General features: G+C 45.1%; 1 protein-coding gene across 1 annotated transcript in view; it reads left to right on the top strand.

The window, feature by feature from the left end:
- LOC100996215 (elongation factor-like GTPase 1) overlaps nt 1–15,400 on the top strand; it is a 90,908-nt gene extending 75,508 nt beyond the window's left edge. The window contains exon 13 of the mRNA XM_055098550.2: nt 8,589–15,400. Coding sequence (XP_054954525.2) covers nt 8,589–9,025 — 437 coding nt within the window. The 3' untranslated portion in view covers nt 9,026–15,400. The remainder of the gene's footprint in view (nt 1–8,588) is intronic.
- Nucleotides 15,401–15,851: the final 451 nt, after the last annotated feature.

Raw genomic sequence — 15,851 nt, 5'->3', positions numbered from 1 at the left:
GAGGGTGGAACCTGTTTGTGTGGGATGCAGGCATTGAATCATGAACACGCCAGGTTGAGTGGCCCAGGGCCCTGCGCAGAGCAGGGGCTGGGATCAGGTGGCATTGGTGGGGAGGGGCCAGGGAGGTGCTCCGTGGAGGGAGGGCTGAGGCTGAGGTGGGGGTAGCAGAACCGCGCCTCCTATTCCTTGCCTGCCTCTCTCATGTTTCCCTCCCCCACTCTCAACAGGGGCTCTCTGAGGCAGAGTCCTCACAGTGAGTGATGCCTGCCCGGGCCCTGCCCTCCAGGCCTGTTCTGCCAGAAACACCCACAGGTCAGGGCATCCAGGTGCCTGGATGGACAGCCACAGGCCAACTGCCTGGTCAGCCGCAGCCTTCGCCAGCTGCTCTCCTGTGGCTGCAGAAAGTGAGAGGTGCTGCAGCCGCCAGCCCCCGCTCCCCCGCTGCTAGGCTCTCCTGTCTGTCCTAGTCCTCGCGTCAGGTGCAAGGGCACAGGCCACAGTGGAGTCTCTGGGTCTTCCCCGGGTGACTTTGCTGTTGGCTCTGGGCCCCACGCTGGCCCTTCTGTGCCATCTGGGTGGCAGGATAGACGTCTGTGGGGCACATTCTCCACACCCCCTTGCATGCTGCTCCTGGTTCAGTTCTTCCAAGAGGAGGTGCTGGCAGGCTCCAGCACCTGCATGACACGTGCCTCTCAGGGGTTCCAGCATCAGCTCAGTGGCAGTTCCAGGAGCACAGCAGTGAGTGCAGGCTGTGGGCTCCAGCTCAGGGCATCTCTGGATCTGCCTCCTCCTCCCAGCCCTTCCCCCATCACCTCAGCAGCCTGGCTGTCCTGGAACTCCCAGGATGCTCCACAAAACGGCTCTAAAGCCCTTATTCCTCACTTCTTCCTGGAGGGGGCCCCACCTTGGCTCTGGGTGGCAGGAAAAGCTCTTTTCCCCTCTGCGGGAATGATCCCATTTTGCCAGTTAAATGGAATGGTCTTCCCCAAATCTGTTCTCTGGGTCATGTGTGTGCAGCCAGGCCTCCAGTGGCAGTGGTAACAGGGGCCTCTCCCCACTGGCTGCTCCCCAGGGTCTCCTCTGCTCTCTCCTCCCTTCTCATGGGCTTCTTCATCTTCCTTGGGGTTCTGCTCCCCCATAGCTCAGGGTCCCCCAAGTTACTAGGGTGACAGTCTGGCCTGAGTCATTTATGATCAGGCCAGAGGTTCTGCATGTCCCAGGCTTGGCCTCTGGGGTCAGATACTCATTGCCTTCTGCAGGGCAACCAGGAGCCATGGGGACCTGGGGGTGAGGCAGTCTTCCTTAGTTCAGGGTGGGAAGCAGGCAGGGGCCTCAACCACAGGCAAACTAGCAACTGAGATGGCATCAGCAGCCCTGCTCACAGTTGACCCTTGCCTCGGCTCCACCTACCCTGCCCAGGCTGCACCAATGCCTGCTGTATGCCCAGCACCAGGCTGGGCTTATGGGGGAACCAGATAAACAGGACTCAGACCCTGTTCTGGAGGAGCTGAGGGTCTCATAGGGGAGACATAGACTCCTCAGATGCCTGAATACCAGGCTCTAAGGAGCATGAGGTGCGCAGGGAAGGGAGAACTCAGCTCTGGCTGAGGAGTTGGGGATGCTTCATGTAGCGGGGGATATTTGACTCGCGCCACAAGGTGAGATTTTAATGTGTGGTTGGTTCCAGGGTTGCTGGAAACATCCCAGAGAGAATAGAACCACCGGAACAAAGGCCCGGCTCGATAGCAGGGTGGGAAGAGCTGACTACTAACCACCAGCCTAACTTGTTTAGTGAGAATGCTCAGAGCAGTGGGGATTAACCAAAAAGTGGGTGGTCAGGTTTTGAGCCCCTGGTGCCCTGACCTGCTTCTCCTCCTCCTGCTTGCCCAGGTCCTCTGGGGCTCCTCTCCCGTGGTCGCCATGGGAACTCCAGGTGGCTGAAGTTTGCTTGAGCCTAGCTCCCTGAGATGGGCTGTGGGTCAGGGGAGGTGAAGGGAACTGGTCCCCAGCCTGGACTCTGAGCACCCCTCCCCTGGGTCCCAGAGTCTCCATCTGAGCTCTGCCCATTTAGCCCTCACCCGGTCTCTTCCTCGCCTCCTCCCTCCCCTACACTCCACACAGCCTTCCAGTCACCAAGTTCTGACTGTTCCTTCCACTTGTAAAATCTCCCTGGGAGGCATCCACTCTGCACCCACCTCCCTGCCTCAGGCCTGGCTCCACCCCTTCCCTGTCCCCTGGATGACAGCAGGGGCCTCCTAGGGGGTCTGGCTCCTTCAGTCTGCTCCTCCTGGGTGCTGCTGCTGTCCTCCTGACCAGCGTCTGACTGTCTGGCAGCTCCTATGCCCCTCCCTACCCCAGCCTGGGCTCCCACCACCCTGGGATGGCTGAGTCTGTGAAATGGGTGGAGTGGTGTGTTGAGCTCCACTTCTAGAACCGCATTCTATGGGGCAGTAGCATCTTTCTGGAATTAACAGGTATGCCTTGAAAATGGGTTCCATGTGGAATTGGTTTGGGAAGCACTGCACAGCCTCTGCCTCCTGGATACTCACAAGGCACTGTAACAGGTGAAAGGCTCCCAGAGGTTCTGGAGTAAAGAAGTCTGTTTTGATTTATTTAACCCCGAGATTCCCAGAGTGTTTTGGCTCTAAATAAGGAATGTCTATGAATAACTCCAGGAACAAGTTTCTCTGGACCACCCTTTGGAAAATGCTGGAGGAGCCATAAAGTGTGGTGCCTTGTCTTTGGGGATCTGGGGTCCTGAGGCCTGCTTCCCCCGTCTGGCATGCCGGTGTTCCCACAGGTGCACAGGCTGATACGGGGCTGAGGAAGCACTGGAAAATTGGGCCGCACCATGGATGCCTTGCTTCCATCTCCTGGCGCACAGTATGGTTCCTGGATGTGTTTTGTTTAAACCACACGTTCTTTTGAAATTTGACCTTGTTGTCAACATTTAAAACCTGGGAGATTCCACCACAAATTCTGCATTTTAAAGTTCTCTTAAAACACGAGGAGCCAGCCAGGTGTGGTGGCTCACGCCTGTAATCCCAGCACTTCGGGAGGCCAAGGCGGGCGGATCACGAGGTCAGGAGATGAGACCATCCTGGCTAACACGGTGAAACCCCATCTCTACTAAGAATACAAAAAAGTAGATGGGCATGGCGGCGGGCGCCTGTAGTCCCAGCTACTTGGGAGGCTGAGGCAGGAGAATGGCATGAACCCCGGAGGCAGAGCTTGCAGTGAGCTGAGATCGCACCACTGCACTCCAGCCTGGGCAACAGTGCAAGAATCGTCCCAAAAAAACAAAAAAACCACGAGGAGCCCTATCCACACAGTGCGCATCTCTCCCTCTGTGGAGCCGAAGAATGGCAGGACCCATTTACATGCAAAGCACCCAGCCTGCAAGCAGACAGTTTCCCTCCCCAGCGCGGGCTGAGCCCCCGAAAACATTGGAGTTTCTGACCTCTGTCATGGGGAATATGCGGCTTTCTTCAACAAATTCCTCTTTATGATGGTGACTTATGCCTGACCCACCCTCCTCTTGGGGGGTCCTTCTTTGAGGGGCTGAGGCAGGTGGGGCCTGCTGGCTCCAGCATGTTCCTTACCTCTCATGAAGTACCATGTACATGGTGCAGTCTAGGCTATGAAGTCCACTGGGCTACCCCACCATTACCCTCGGTTCCCATGACAGGGGTGCCAGAGTGGCCCAGGGGCAGCAGGGCTGTGGGAGACAGAGGGAGGGCCTGCCACAGCCTCCTCTCCTGTGACCACCTGGCGGCTCAGCTGACAGGATAGTCACAGCTGCTCAGGTCACCCTGGTCACTGGAGCATGCTGGGTGGGAGAACCACTCCCTGCAAGAGCGAAAAGCTGAGAACACTGCCAACCGTGCTGGCACCCCTGAGCCAGCCCGCCGCTGCAGAGAGCCCTCTACAAAGAGCCCGCTCTGTGCTGACGGAGGCTGGAACCTGGGGAAATCTGGCTCAGGGCTGCTTGCTGGGGCCCAGGGTGGGGTGGGGCTGTGGCCCTCCACAACCCTGCCCTGGGATGACCGTGGGTGAAACAGAACCCTGACTTGCAGGCCCCAGTCTGAGGTAGAGGGAGGGGGCCCAGACCAACCTCACCCGAATGTTAGGATAACAGGAATTTCCCGCCAGGACGAGGCTGGCACTGGTTTCGGTTCTGTCCTGGGTGGAGGGGGAGGTCAGTAATGGACTCTCCAATCAGTGGGGCCTTCACGGGCTCTGGTCGGAAGTTCCCACACACCCCCATCAGGAGGTCTGACTCCGGCCACCTCCTGCCTCGCCTGAGCCTGTCCTGCTCGTGGCCCTCCCCTTCTAAGCCTGTCTGAACACCCCTACCTTGGGGACCCCTCCTGTGTCTTCCTTCTCCAGGAAGCCCCTCTGATCCTCCCCCTCAGAGCTCTAGCCCTCCTCCAAGCTCCATCCCTGCCCTATCCCAGCCTTCCTATACAGCCCCACAAGTCAAAAAATCATGACTAAAATGAAATATCTCCCTGACAAAAAACTAAAAAAAAAAAAAAAGAGACACTGAAGTCCCAATTAAGACTAAAAAAAATTAAAAAAAAATAAAGTATCCTTTTTAAAAGTGGCCACTGTAAAGCCTCGAAAACCCATTCCATTAACTTAAAAAACAAAAAAACCTATATAAGTAAATCAGTGGCCACTACCAAAATACAAACTAAAAACTTTACACTTATTAACAAAAAATTTAAAAAAAAAATTGAGCCTTCATTTTCGCCTTAAAATTCTCCTATGTTTATAATTCAAAAAAAAAAATCCAACAAATGACACATACTAACCAACTTAAAAGCATTAATGCCGTAATTCAACCCATGGAGAGTCTCCAACCTGAGTTGCCCTCTCAGGCCATAATCCCCCAAAATTGGCCTTTAATTATAATTAATCTAAAAGATTACTTTTTTACCATTCTTCTGACAAAACAAAATTTAAAAAAATTTACTTTTACTATACCAGCCATAAATAATAAAAAACCAGCCACCAGGTTTCAGTAAAAAGTGTTACGTCAAAAAATACTTAATAGTCCAACTATTTGTCAAACTTTTTTGTAACTCAAACTCTTCAGCCAGTTAAACACAAGTTTTCAAACTGTTATTCATTATATTAATAATATTTTGTATACTACAAAAACAAAAAACAAATTAACTATTACACATTTCTACAAGCAAAGGTTACCAACACAAGACTGACAATAATATCTAATAAAATTCAAACCTCTAATCCTTTCCATTACTTAAAAATGTAAGTTAAAAAAAACCACAAAAAATAAAAATTAAACATTAAAAACATTAAATAACTTTCAAAAATTACTAAAAAATATTAAACTCGGCCAACTCTAGACATCCCTACTTATGCCATGTCAAATTTGTTCTCTATCTTAAAAAAAAATCCAAAATTAAATAATGAACATTAACTCCAAAGACAACTAAAAAAATTAATTAAAAAAAGTTCAGTCAACCCAAATAAATAAAATGAATCACTTAGCCCCACTCCAACTTTTAATTTTTACTACTACACATTCTTCAACAGGCATTATTGTTCAAAATACAAATCTTATGAAGTGGTCCTTCCTTCCTTACAGCACAATTAAGACTTTTACATTGTACTTAAATCAAATGACTACATTAATTAGACAAAACTACAAATAATAAAATTATATAAAAATAACCCAAATAAAATCATTGTTCCTTTAAACAAAAAACAAATTAAACAAGCCTTTATCAATTCTGGTATATAACAAATTGGTCTTACTAATTTTATAAAAAATTATTGACAATCATTACCCAAAAACAAAAATCTTCCAGTTTTTAAAATTGACTACTTAAATTTTACCTAAAATTACCAAACATAAACCTTTAAAAAATACTCTAACGGTGTTTACTAATAGTTCCAACAATAAAAAACAACTTACACCAGACCAAAAAAACAAGTCATTAAAACTCAATGTCACTTAACTCAGAAAACAAAATTGGCTACTGTCATTACAATATTACAAAATTTTAATCAGCCTATTAACATTGTATCAAATTCTACATATATAATACAAACTACAAAAAAAGTTAAAACAGCCCTAATCAAATATCAAATATAATCAGTTAAACCAACTATTTAATTTGTTACAACAAACGTAAAAAAAAAAATTTCCCATTTTATATTACTCATATTCAAACACACACTAATTTACCAAGGCCTTTAACTAAAACAAACAAACTAATTTACTAGTATCATCTACATTCATAAAAACACAAAAACTTCATGCCTTAACTCATATAAATACAACAAAACTAAAAAATAAATTTCATATCACATAAAAACAAAAAATATTGTACAACATTACACCCAGTGTCAAATTCTACACCTGCCCACTCAAAAAACAAAAGTTAATCCCAAAAGTCTATGTCCTAATTCGTTATGACAAATAAATATCACACATGTACCTTCATTTGAAAAATTGTCATTTGTCCATACAACAGTTAATGCTTATTCACATTTTATATAAACAACCTACCAAACAAAAGTACTTCCCATATTAAAAAACATTTATTATCTTGTTTTACTGTCATAAAAGTTCCAAAAAAATTAAATAATAGGCCAAAATAGTGTAATAAAACATTTCAAAAATTCTTAAATCAATAAAAAATTACACATACAACAAAAATCCCCTATAATTCCCAAATACAAACCATAATTTAAAAAACTAACACTCAAAACTCAAACAATAAAAAGCATAACACTCCCCCAATACAACTTAATCTAACACTCTAAACTTTTTTAACATATATAAAAATCAGACCACTACTTCTACAAAACAACATTTTACTAATAAAAAACCCACATAAAAAAACTAATTTAATTTAAAAAACATAAAAAATAAAAACATTAAAAAAAGCTTTACTTGTGTTTCACCAAAAAAAAAAATCAACTTCCTGTTTAAATACCCACTAAACATTTCAAATTCTACAATAAACCCATTAAAAATACAAAAACCCACCTCCACAAAAATAAAAACACCACAATCAAGCATCATTAACTCACCAAATAAAATAATAACATCAAAAAAAACAAAGTCGCCATCCACCAAAAAAACAAAGCCACCAACTTAAACACAATTAAAAAAACTAACACAGTTAACTAAAAAAAACCCCAAAAAAACACAAAAGTGACACAAACTCCAAAAAAATACTGTTTATGACTTTAATAATTATATCAACAATAGTAAGTATCCCCATGTCTACAAAAACAACTACAACTAATTATACTAAGCCTATGTACCTTTCCCACCCTTAATTCAAACAGTCACATAAATAAATAATCCTATTAAAATATATATTAATAATACATGGGTACCAGGCCCCACAAATAATCGTTGCCCTGCCCAACCTAAAAATAATAATAATATAAATATTTCCATTAAATATTATTATCCTATTTGCCTAAAAAAGACACCAAAATATTTAATACCTACAACCCAAAATTAGTAAAAGTACCTACTATCAATACCAATAAATTTACTTATCACATAGTAAGTAAAATGTCACTCAAACCACAAATAATTTACAAAACTCTTCTTTTCAAAAATCATTAAAATCTAAACCTAAAAAAAAAACCTTGCCCCTAAAAAATCAAAAGATCCAAAAGTCTTAGTTTAAAAAAAATGTATAACTAATACTACAATAATACTACAAAACAATAAATTCAAAACTATTATAAACTAGGCCCCTCAAAACCAATTATATTGTAATTCTATGGGCCAAACTCACTCATGTTCACAGGCCCCATCCATCTGGCCCATTAACCCAGCCTATAATAATAATTTAACTAAAAAACGAAACCAAATTTATAAAAAGTTAAAATCACCCTATCCATAAAAATAAAATTAAAAAAAATTTTTTTTACTATGTGTAAATGTATGCATAGGCCAGATTTATACTTCTCTCCACCCAAACATCTCAGTGTAGTAAAAAGTAACAGAACAACATTGCCGCCAACATATCTCGCCTCCAGCCACAGGGCGGTTTTCTCCTATCTCAAAATAAAACGAATGTACAATCGGGTTTTACACCGAGACACTCCGTTCCCAGGGGCATACAAGAGATGGAGGCCTTCCTCTTACTAATCCTCCTCAACACAGACCCTTTATGGGTGTCGGACTGGAAGACGGTCAGGTCTTTCCCTTCCCATGAGGCCGTATCTCAGACCGTCTCAGTGGGGAAAAACCTTGGACAATACCCAGACTTTCTTGGGCAGAGGTCCCTGTGGCTTTCCGCAGTGTATTGTGCCCCTGGTTAATCAAAAATGAAAAATGACAATAATTTTTACCAAAAATACTGCCCGTAAACATATTATTAATAAGACACATTCTACACAGCCCTAGATCCCTTAAACCTTAATTCTATACAACACGTGTTTCTGTAAACACAGGGTTGAAACTAAAGTTACAAATGAACATCTCAAAACAATTATTCAGGGTACAAATCAAAATGAGGTTTCTTATGTCTTCCTTTTCTACATAGACACAGTAACAGTCTGATCTCTCTTTCTTTTCCCTACAGACACCAGGCTTCCCTTCCCCTGGAGCAGCCAGACCTTCTGTGGTATCTTGAGCAAGCCCCTGGTCCTGTCTGGGCCTCTGCAGACTCAAGGTCTGGTGCCTGACTCACACCCTGTTGTCATATCCTGCCATCTGGCCCCACATGGAGTCCTGCAGGGGACTCTCAGACCCAGGCGTGAGCACTGGCTCAGGCCCCTCTCAGAGGTCTGGCGGCCCAGCATCCGCCCACGGGCCTCCTCTCCCCCTCCTTTTCTCCAGGCTCCTGCCTCTGCCACAGTTCCCTGGAGGTGGCCTCTAGCCTGGCCCAGGGGCTCACACACTCCTGAAGGAGGCAGGGCCAGACTCAGGCAAGGCCTTGGAGGACACATCCCAGTGGGCAGGGCCCAGCACTCTTGGGGTGGAACTACAGGGAGGAGAGGCAGGGCAATTGAGGCTTGAGGTGCCTGGCCTCACCCAAGGTGACCAGCCTGCTCCTTTTCCTCAGTCTCAGATGGAGCAGAGGACGGAGGTGGGGAAGAGAGGCCAGGGAGACAGTAGGGCTTGGTTATGGATGATGGGGGGTCCTTGTGTGATACAATTAGGCGTTGTGTCTCCACCCAAATCTCATCTTGAATTATCCCCATTTTCCCCACCTGTCAAGGGAGAGACCAGGTGGACGTAATTGGTGGATCATGGGAACGGTTTCCCCCATGCTGTTCTCGTGACAGTGAGTGAGTTCTCATGAGATCTGATGGTTTTATAAGGGGCTCTTCCTACTTGTTCAGCACTTTTCCTTCCTGCCACCTCGTGAAGTTTCCTTGCTTCCCCTTCACCTTCCGCTGTGATTGTAAGTTTCCTGACACCTCCTCAGACATGCTGAACTGTGAGTCAATTAAACCTTTTTCTTTTACAAGCTATCCAGTCTCGTGCAGTTCTTTATAGCAGTATGAAAACAGACTAATACACTGTCCCTGCTGAGGGCTGCCCGGCTGGGCTCTCCCTGCATTGGCACCTGGGTTGCCAGTAGCACATTATTTGGTCTAACAGTTTTTGTTTATCATTCTGAAACTGAGCTTATCTAATACATTGATAAATTATTTCAAAGGTATTTTTATAGTTCCAGTCACTTCACTTTTACCCTGACACGTATAAATGACTAGGAATGACCTTCAGATAGCGTTTAGCATCTGTAACCAATCTGACAATAATGTGTTCATCAGGTACCTGTGGATTAAATCACATACTGGCATATTTAAACTGAATGTCAGTCTGAAAAATAAATGTACTATATTAACTCAAATACCACTCTTTGTGTAGGTATTTTGTCATATGTTTAAGAAAAAGCTAAAAAGAATGGAAATCCTATGACAATAACTTAAGTCTTTCTTCAAAGTGCATGCAGTCTTTTGCAGTACCTCATTCAGCCAAGTATTTGTTCTCTTATTCAGTATAAGGCAGCTTTCAATTTGCTTGGAAGGCAACATTAGAAGGTTAGAGTTCAGCAGGAATATAGAATTTTAAAATGTGACTTCAACTGAATAAATTTGAATTTCTCTAGGGAGTAAAGAATCAAAATACCTACTTAAAGACAGCAATATGTGATAATTATTTTTAAAGTAATTATGATTAAACCTGGTAGGTTTTCCCGAAATGAAAAAAAAAAAAAGTTCTAAAACCAAAGCTGATTTTTAGAAAATGTGAAAATGTAAATCAACCCTATCCATAATAGATTCTCTAAAACTTTATCTTACAGTCACTTTCAAATAACTATTCAAAAATGTAACTGCTATATTAACGTCTTAAAATAATTTAAAACATTTTAAAATATGAATGCTGTAGTTTAAAACAAAGAATCTAGGGGAAGGAAAAGTAGACAAAGAATGCCAATTCCAGTCCAAAGCTGTATTTGCCAAGTTTTCTTAGAATGACTTTTACCGATCTATGAATTCTTATAAACAGAATGCATAATGGAAATACTGATTTTTGTCTAAAGTGGCATTATTGACTGCTTCTGTGATGCTACTGTAATGTAATACATTATTAAATTGTTTCAAGGTGCTGTTTTGCCTAAAAATTTTGTGTCTTGAACTATAGTATTAAAGGTATTGAGACTGTGCAAATGCTGGGCATGCTTAGCATGAGATAATCGGTTTTTATTCTTACAAAATTGTAACTATGTAAGTGTGTTTATTAAAAGAACACAAACTAAAAAAGTTACAGGAATTAAAGTTGTGGGATGAAAAAGTTACGGGATAAAAAATACTGTGGAAAATTCGCAAAAAAAAGTTGTGGAAAAAAAGTAAAAAAAAAGTTTTATGAAAAGTTATTTTAAAAAGTTATGAAAAAGAAGTTACAGGATTTAAAAAAAAGTCATGGGATAAAAATAAAAATAAATAAAAGCAGGCCCCTGTCAGCATAAGCCTGGAGAAGTGGGTCTGGAGTCTTCACCCCCACCATGTCCCTACAACCCCTCCCCAGTCAGCCCTTTACCATTAGGGTAGCAAGACAAGACCCTTGTCTAATGGAGGGAGACAAACAGACCCTTTACCACCTTGACCAAGGCTGAGTCCTTACATTTCTGGATGATGATGTTATTTAAGAGCCAGAGGTTGGTGGAGTTGGTTTGTTTGGAGGAGGTCTGACGGCCTCCTTACTCTCACCAAAGCAACTTTTCCCTCAGGGGGGCTCCCATCTTCTTACTCAGAGAGGCAGCTGAGGCGGGACAGTGGAGTTAACTGTAGACCAGGCCAGGGCACAGGCTGCTGGGGGTGGCCCCCCTTCCCCCGTGTACATACTGTAGCTGTGTAACATTCTGTATCGTACCTAGCGGAGGTTGCAGCTGGTATATGAGGAAGAGGTTCTTATAATTATTCGCGGCTGGGAAACTTATTTATTGCTAGCATAGGAGCGAGGAAGGAGGCGGGGATGGGGTCATGGCTGCCTGGTGATGGGACTCCTGGTTTTTTTTGCTTTTGATTTTGGAATAAATGGATTTAGCCATACTGCTCGGCCTGTTATGTTCCCGTTTCCCTCACTGGGTCCTGCAGTTTGTCCCACTCAACGAGGAGCCCCAGAGTGTCTCAGCATGTCCAGCTGGGCTGTGGGGAATCTTCCAGGCCTGTTACCTGTATGCTGCCTGGTGACACCTGGTGGATTTCACGGGGACTGCCATGGCACCTACGGAGTACAGTCCGGCCCTGACAGTCAACAGGTTGAGAAGCCTGATCTAGCTGTGGCCAGGGAGACAGATACCAGCACCCAAGGGCACTGACTTCCATCCACCCCAGGTGTCTTCCGTTCCATCCCCTGCCTCCCGTTCCTGTCTGCACCAGGTGGCCTGTCTGTCCCTCCAGAGTGCCGGCTGCCCCGCAGGCTCCCTCCAGGCTGAGTTCAGGGCCCTGTGTCCTAGTGGCCAGAGCCGGCTTCACAGGATAAGAGCCAGCTAAGCTCCAGGGACTTTCCAGGAAAAGTGTCCCTTGAAAAGGATGTGACCTTTTCACTGCTCCCAACAACACCCTAAAAATGGCTTGGCCTTTTCCCTCCCCTGAGCTCCATAGAGAACACAGCCAGCAGAGGACACATTCTCTGTCATCCAGAAATGGGTTTCTCAGCCGAGGGACAGCAGGACTGGTAGAGACTGTCAGGCCACACGGCTGCCTGCACAGTGCCGCCATGCTTGGCTAGAAGGGCGGGAGGGATGGCAGGGGCTGGCTGTCCACAGGCCGCGCATGTCCCGGAAGCTCACTGGAGGTGGTGCACTTTGGAGGGGCGATGTCAGGAGACAGCTTCCTCTTGCTGGTCTACAAGACTCCACAAGCACAGCACGGGGACTGATTCCCAGTGCTAGAGGCGAGGCAGTTGGCCACGTGTATATATGTGTATATATATGTGTGTGTGTGTGTGTGTGTGTGTGAGAATTTATAGCTATAGAACAGGGCAGGGGCATACCACAGAGGAGGCACAAGTTTTCAGCAACTGTCACACCTGGATGTGTCAGCTCACCACTACAACAGACTAAGTCACAGATGAAGGGGGCTGGCTTTGGGGCTGGGGGAGCCACTGTCAAGTCACAGGACACCCGCCCAGGCAGGCTTGGAAAGGGAGGTCTCTGAGAAGAGGGATCTGTTTAGAGGTCGAAGGGGGGTCTGAGGCTCTCAGGACGGGATGGACTTGCCTGACCCGATCAGCTGGCAGTTGGAGAGAAAGCAGAGAGAAAACGGGTTAGAGAAAAGCCAGAGCTGGTGAGGCAAGTGCAGAGTATGGGTGCGCTGCAGCAGCTGTGGGAGGGCCGGGGAGGGGAGGGCGTAGGTGTGGGCATGGCAAGGTTCCTGGAAAAGAGGGGCTGGAAGGGAAAGGGGAGGAAGATGGAGGGAGAAGCCGGAGCTTCATAGGTAGTGCCTGGGGACTGCGGCGGCCCTCCCCACCCCACACACGCTGGCCTCTCTCATGGCACCCAGGCAATCCACCCATCCACCCATAGTTCAGACCAATGCCAGCTCCCTCGGGCTTCCCTCTTCTCTGGTGACCCTGTCTTCCAACCCACTGGCCCAGGGCCACCTCTTGCTTGGAGAGCCCCATCCAACAGCCACCAGACCTGATAGAGAAGGAACACTGCCTGAACCAAAATGGTGGAGCTATAAGGGATGGCTGGCTGGAGTGGTCGCCAGAGGCCCCTCTGGGCCATCAGAAAACCCAGGGTCCTCTGAGGGACCCTAGGGAAGGCAGGGAGGGCAGGTAGGCAGATGGCACTGGCCATAGACATATAAGTCTAAGAGGGGAGCCTCAACTGGTTGGCGGGGGGCTGTAGGTTGCATAGGTGAGGCTGGGCCTTTCCTGCTGGGAAAAGCATAAGAGGAAGGCTAACTTTTGTGTTGTTTAGTAGAGAGTGGGTTTCACCATGGTGGCCAGGCTGGTCTCAAACTCCTGACCTCAAATGACCCATCTCTGCCTCCCAAAGTTCTGGGATTACAGGCCTGAGCCACCGCGCCCGGATCCAAGGCCCTTAAGCTTAAATGCCTCGTTCTTCAGTCAGGTTTTCCTTGTTCCCGCATGTTCAGCCAATCGTGTTTAAGGAGAAACTAACAATGAAAACGGACTCGTTGATGGAGGAAAAGTTGGAATGCAGCCTCTGGTGCTGTTTGAGCGATCCCTCTATCCCGGGTCGCTGCTGTGTTCTGGAAAGGCGCATTGTACCCTGGATGCGGCAGGTAAGAGTCCTGTCCAGGTGCTCTGCCCGCTTTCCTTTCAGGCTTCTGTATCAGCTGTTTTTCCCCCTGTAGAATGTGCCCCTGACAGCCACCCCCTAACCCTACCCAATTTGTCTTTACGTGTCTGACCATCAAGGCTCTTCTGGGTCATATTTAGTTCATGCTGATATTTCCCCTTCCTCCCCTCTTTAGTCCTCACTATTTTTGCTTTGGTTATGTTACGCTGTATTCTGTAAGGCTTTAAAAAAATTTTTTTTATGGTGGCAGGGGAGAATATTTTATAATTATGCTTTGTGCTTTTTATCTTCCACTCAATAAATGCTTGGTAAATATTTGTTTTATTGAACGTATGAGCCTATTCTAGCTATATTGTGCTTGAACAAAAATCTTAACTGCCTTGTAAGTTAACTGCTAAGAATTTGTCAGAAGTGCAGACATAACATCAAGAACTTGTCATGGATAGTACAAAAAGGTCTCTAAGGGCTTGATGGAGGCCTGTAAATTGACTTCCTATGAAAGAGAGTGTAAGAAGTGAAAATGTAAAGCATGACTGGAGAGCCAGAGTGATGAAGCCAGGGTCCCTTTCTCCAGATCCTTTGTAACAGTGTTATGTGATCTCTTCTAGAAGATCGTTCTGAAAGATAATGCCAACTCGGAACCTAGGAAACCACCTAGTGGGTTTCTGCAGCTTAGGTGTTTCAAATCCTCATCAGCACGTTTGTTTTCTCTGCCTCAGTTTGCTTACAATGATGTTGTCAGTAGCTACAATTGCTGTCTGTCTTTGAATACGTAAGCATTTTTTTTAGATGACAGGGATATATGTGCATTTTTATTTTACCAAGTGTTAGAATTTTGACTCTGCTTTTGTGGGCTCTGGGTTAGCTACGTGGTTGTTGTAAAATGATTAGCAGGGAAAACCGTGTGTGTGTGTGTGTGTGTGTGTGTGTGTGTATTTTAAGTTTCTTTTGTTGTCAGAGGACTTCGAATTTTATTTTATATGGTAATTCTGTCAATTTACTTTATTCTCCACCCCACATTTATTGAACAGCAAAGTATGAAAGTAATGTGTCCCATAAGCAGCCTTCAGAAGAATTACAACTGCTGTATATCTGAAATTCTTTTTTATTTTTTTATTTTGAGATGGAGTCTCACTCTATCACCCAGGCCAGAGTACAGTGGTGCGATCTTGCCTCACTGGAACCTCTGCTGCCCAGGTTCAAGCAATTCTCCTGCCTCAGCCTCCTGAGTAGCTGGGATTACAGGCACCTGCCACCGCACCTGGCTAATTTTTGCAGTTTTAGTAGAGACGGGTTTCACCATGTTGGCCAGGCTGGTCTTGAATTCCTGACCTCGTGATCTGCCTGCATCGGCCTCCCAAAGTGCTGGGATTACAGGCGTGAGCTACCGCGCCCGGCTGAACTTTCAAGAAGAAGTTTGTGCATCAGTTTTCAAAAAATTATGATATCAAAAGATAGCTGTGCCCTACATTTGGAAAGATACAAAAACTGAACATACTGGCAGGCAGTTTTGCTTGCTGGTGCTTGAGATAGGGGCACACATTGGTCTCAGTGGATTTATGGAGAAAAATAGATACAGAAAGTTATTTCTAAATAAGACCAAAAAATCCTTTTCTTAAGCAGTGACAGGTAAAGAGGTTGTCTTGGCTAACCTTGAATTGTGTTGCCCTTGATTGAGACAGTTTCATGGTGGGGATGGTAGTGGTGATAAACTTGTTGGAAATTTGTCTGCTAATGGTAACCTTTGTGGTAGCTGTCACAGACAACTTCATCCTCACGGGCCTTGAAATTAGTATAAAACTAACAGAATGGAGGAGAAACAAAGGACCTGAATAATCAGATGCTTAGATAATTGTTCTGTGTTTTCATAACCGGTGAAAAAGAACAGTGTTAGGAACACTTAAACATTCCATGGAAGGAACACTGCCTGAATTTATATTGTGATTTTTGAGCATCATTTACTGTTTAAAAAGAGGCATATTATAGGTAACATTTTAAAGACAAATAGGAAACTTATCTTTTCAAGATGGATCTAAAACTTAACCTTATCAAAATTACAAA

This window comes from Pan paniscus, chromosome 16, assembly GCF_029289425.2.
Source record: "Pan paniscus chromosome 16, NHGRI_mPanPan1-v2.0_pri, whole genome shotgun sequence".
Classification (NCBI taxonomy): Eukaryota; Metazoa; Chordata; class Mammalia; order Primates; family Hominidae; genus Pan; species Pan paniscus.
Note: the sequence above shows the minus strand (reverse complement) of the source record. Positions and strands in the feature narration are given on the sequence as shown.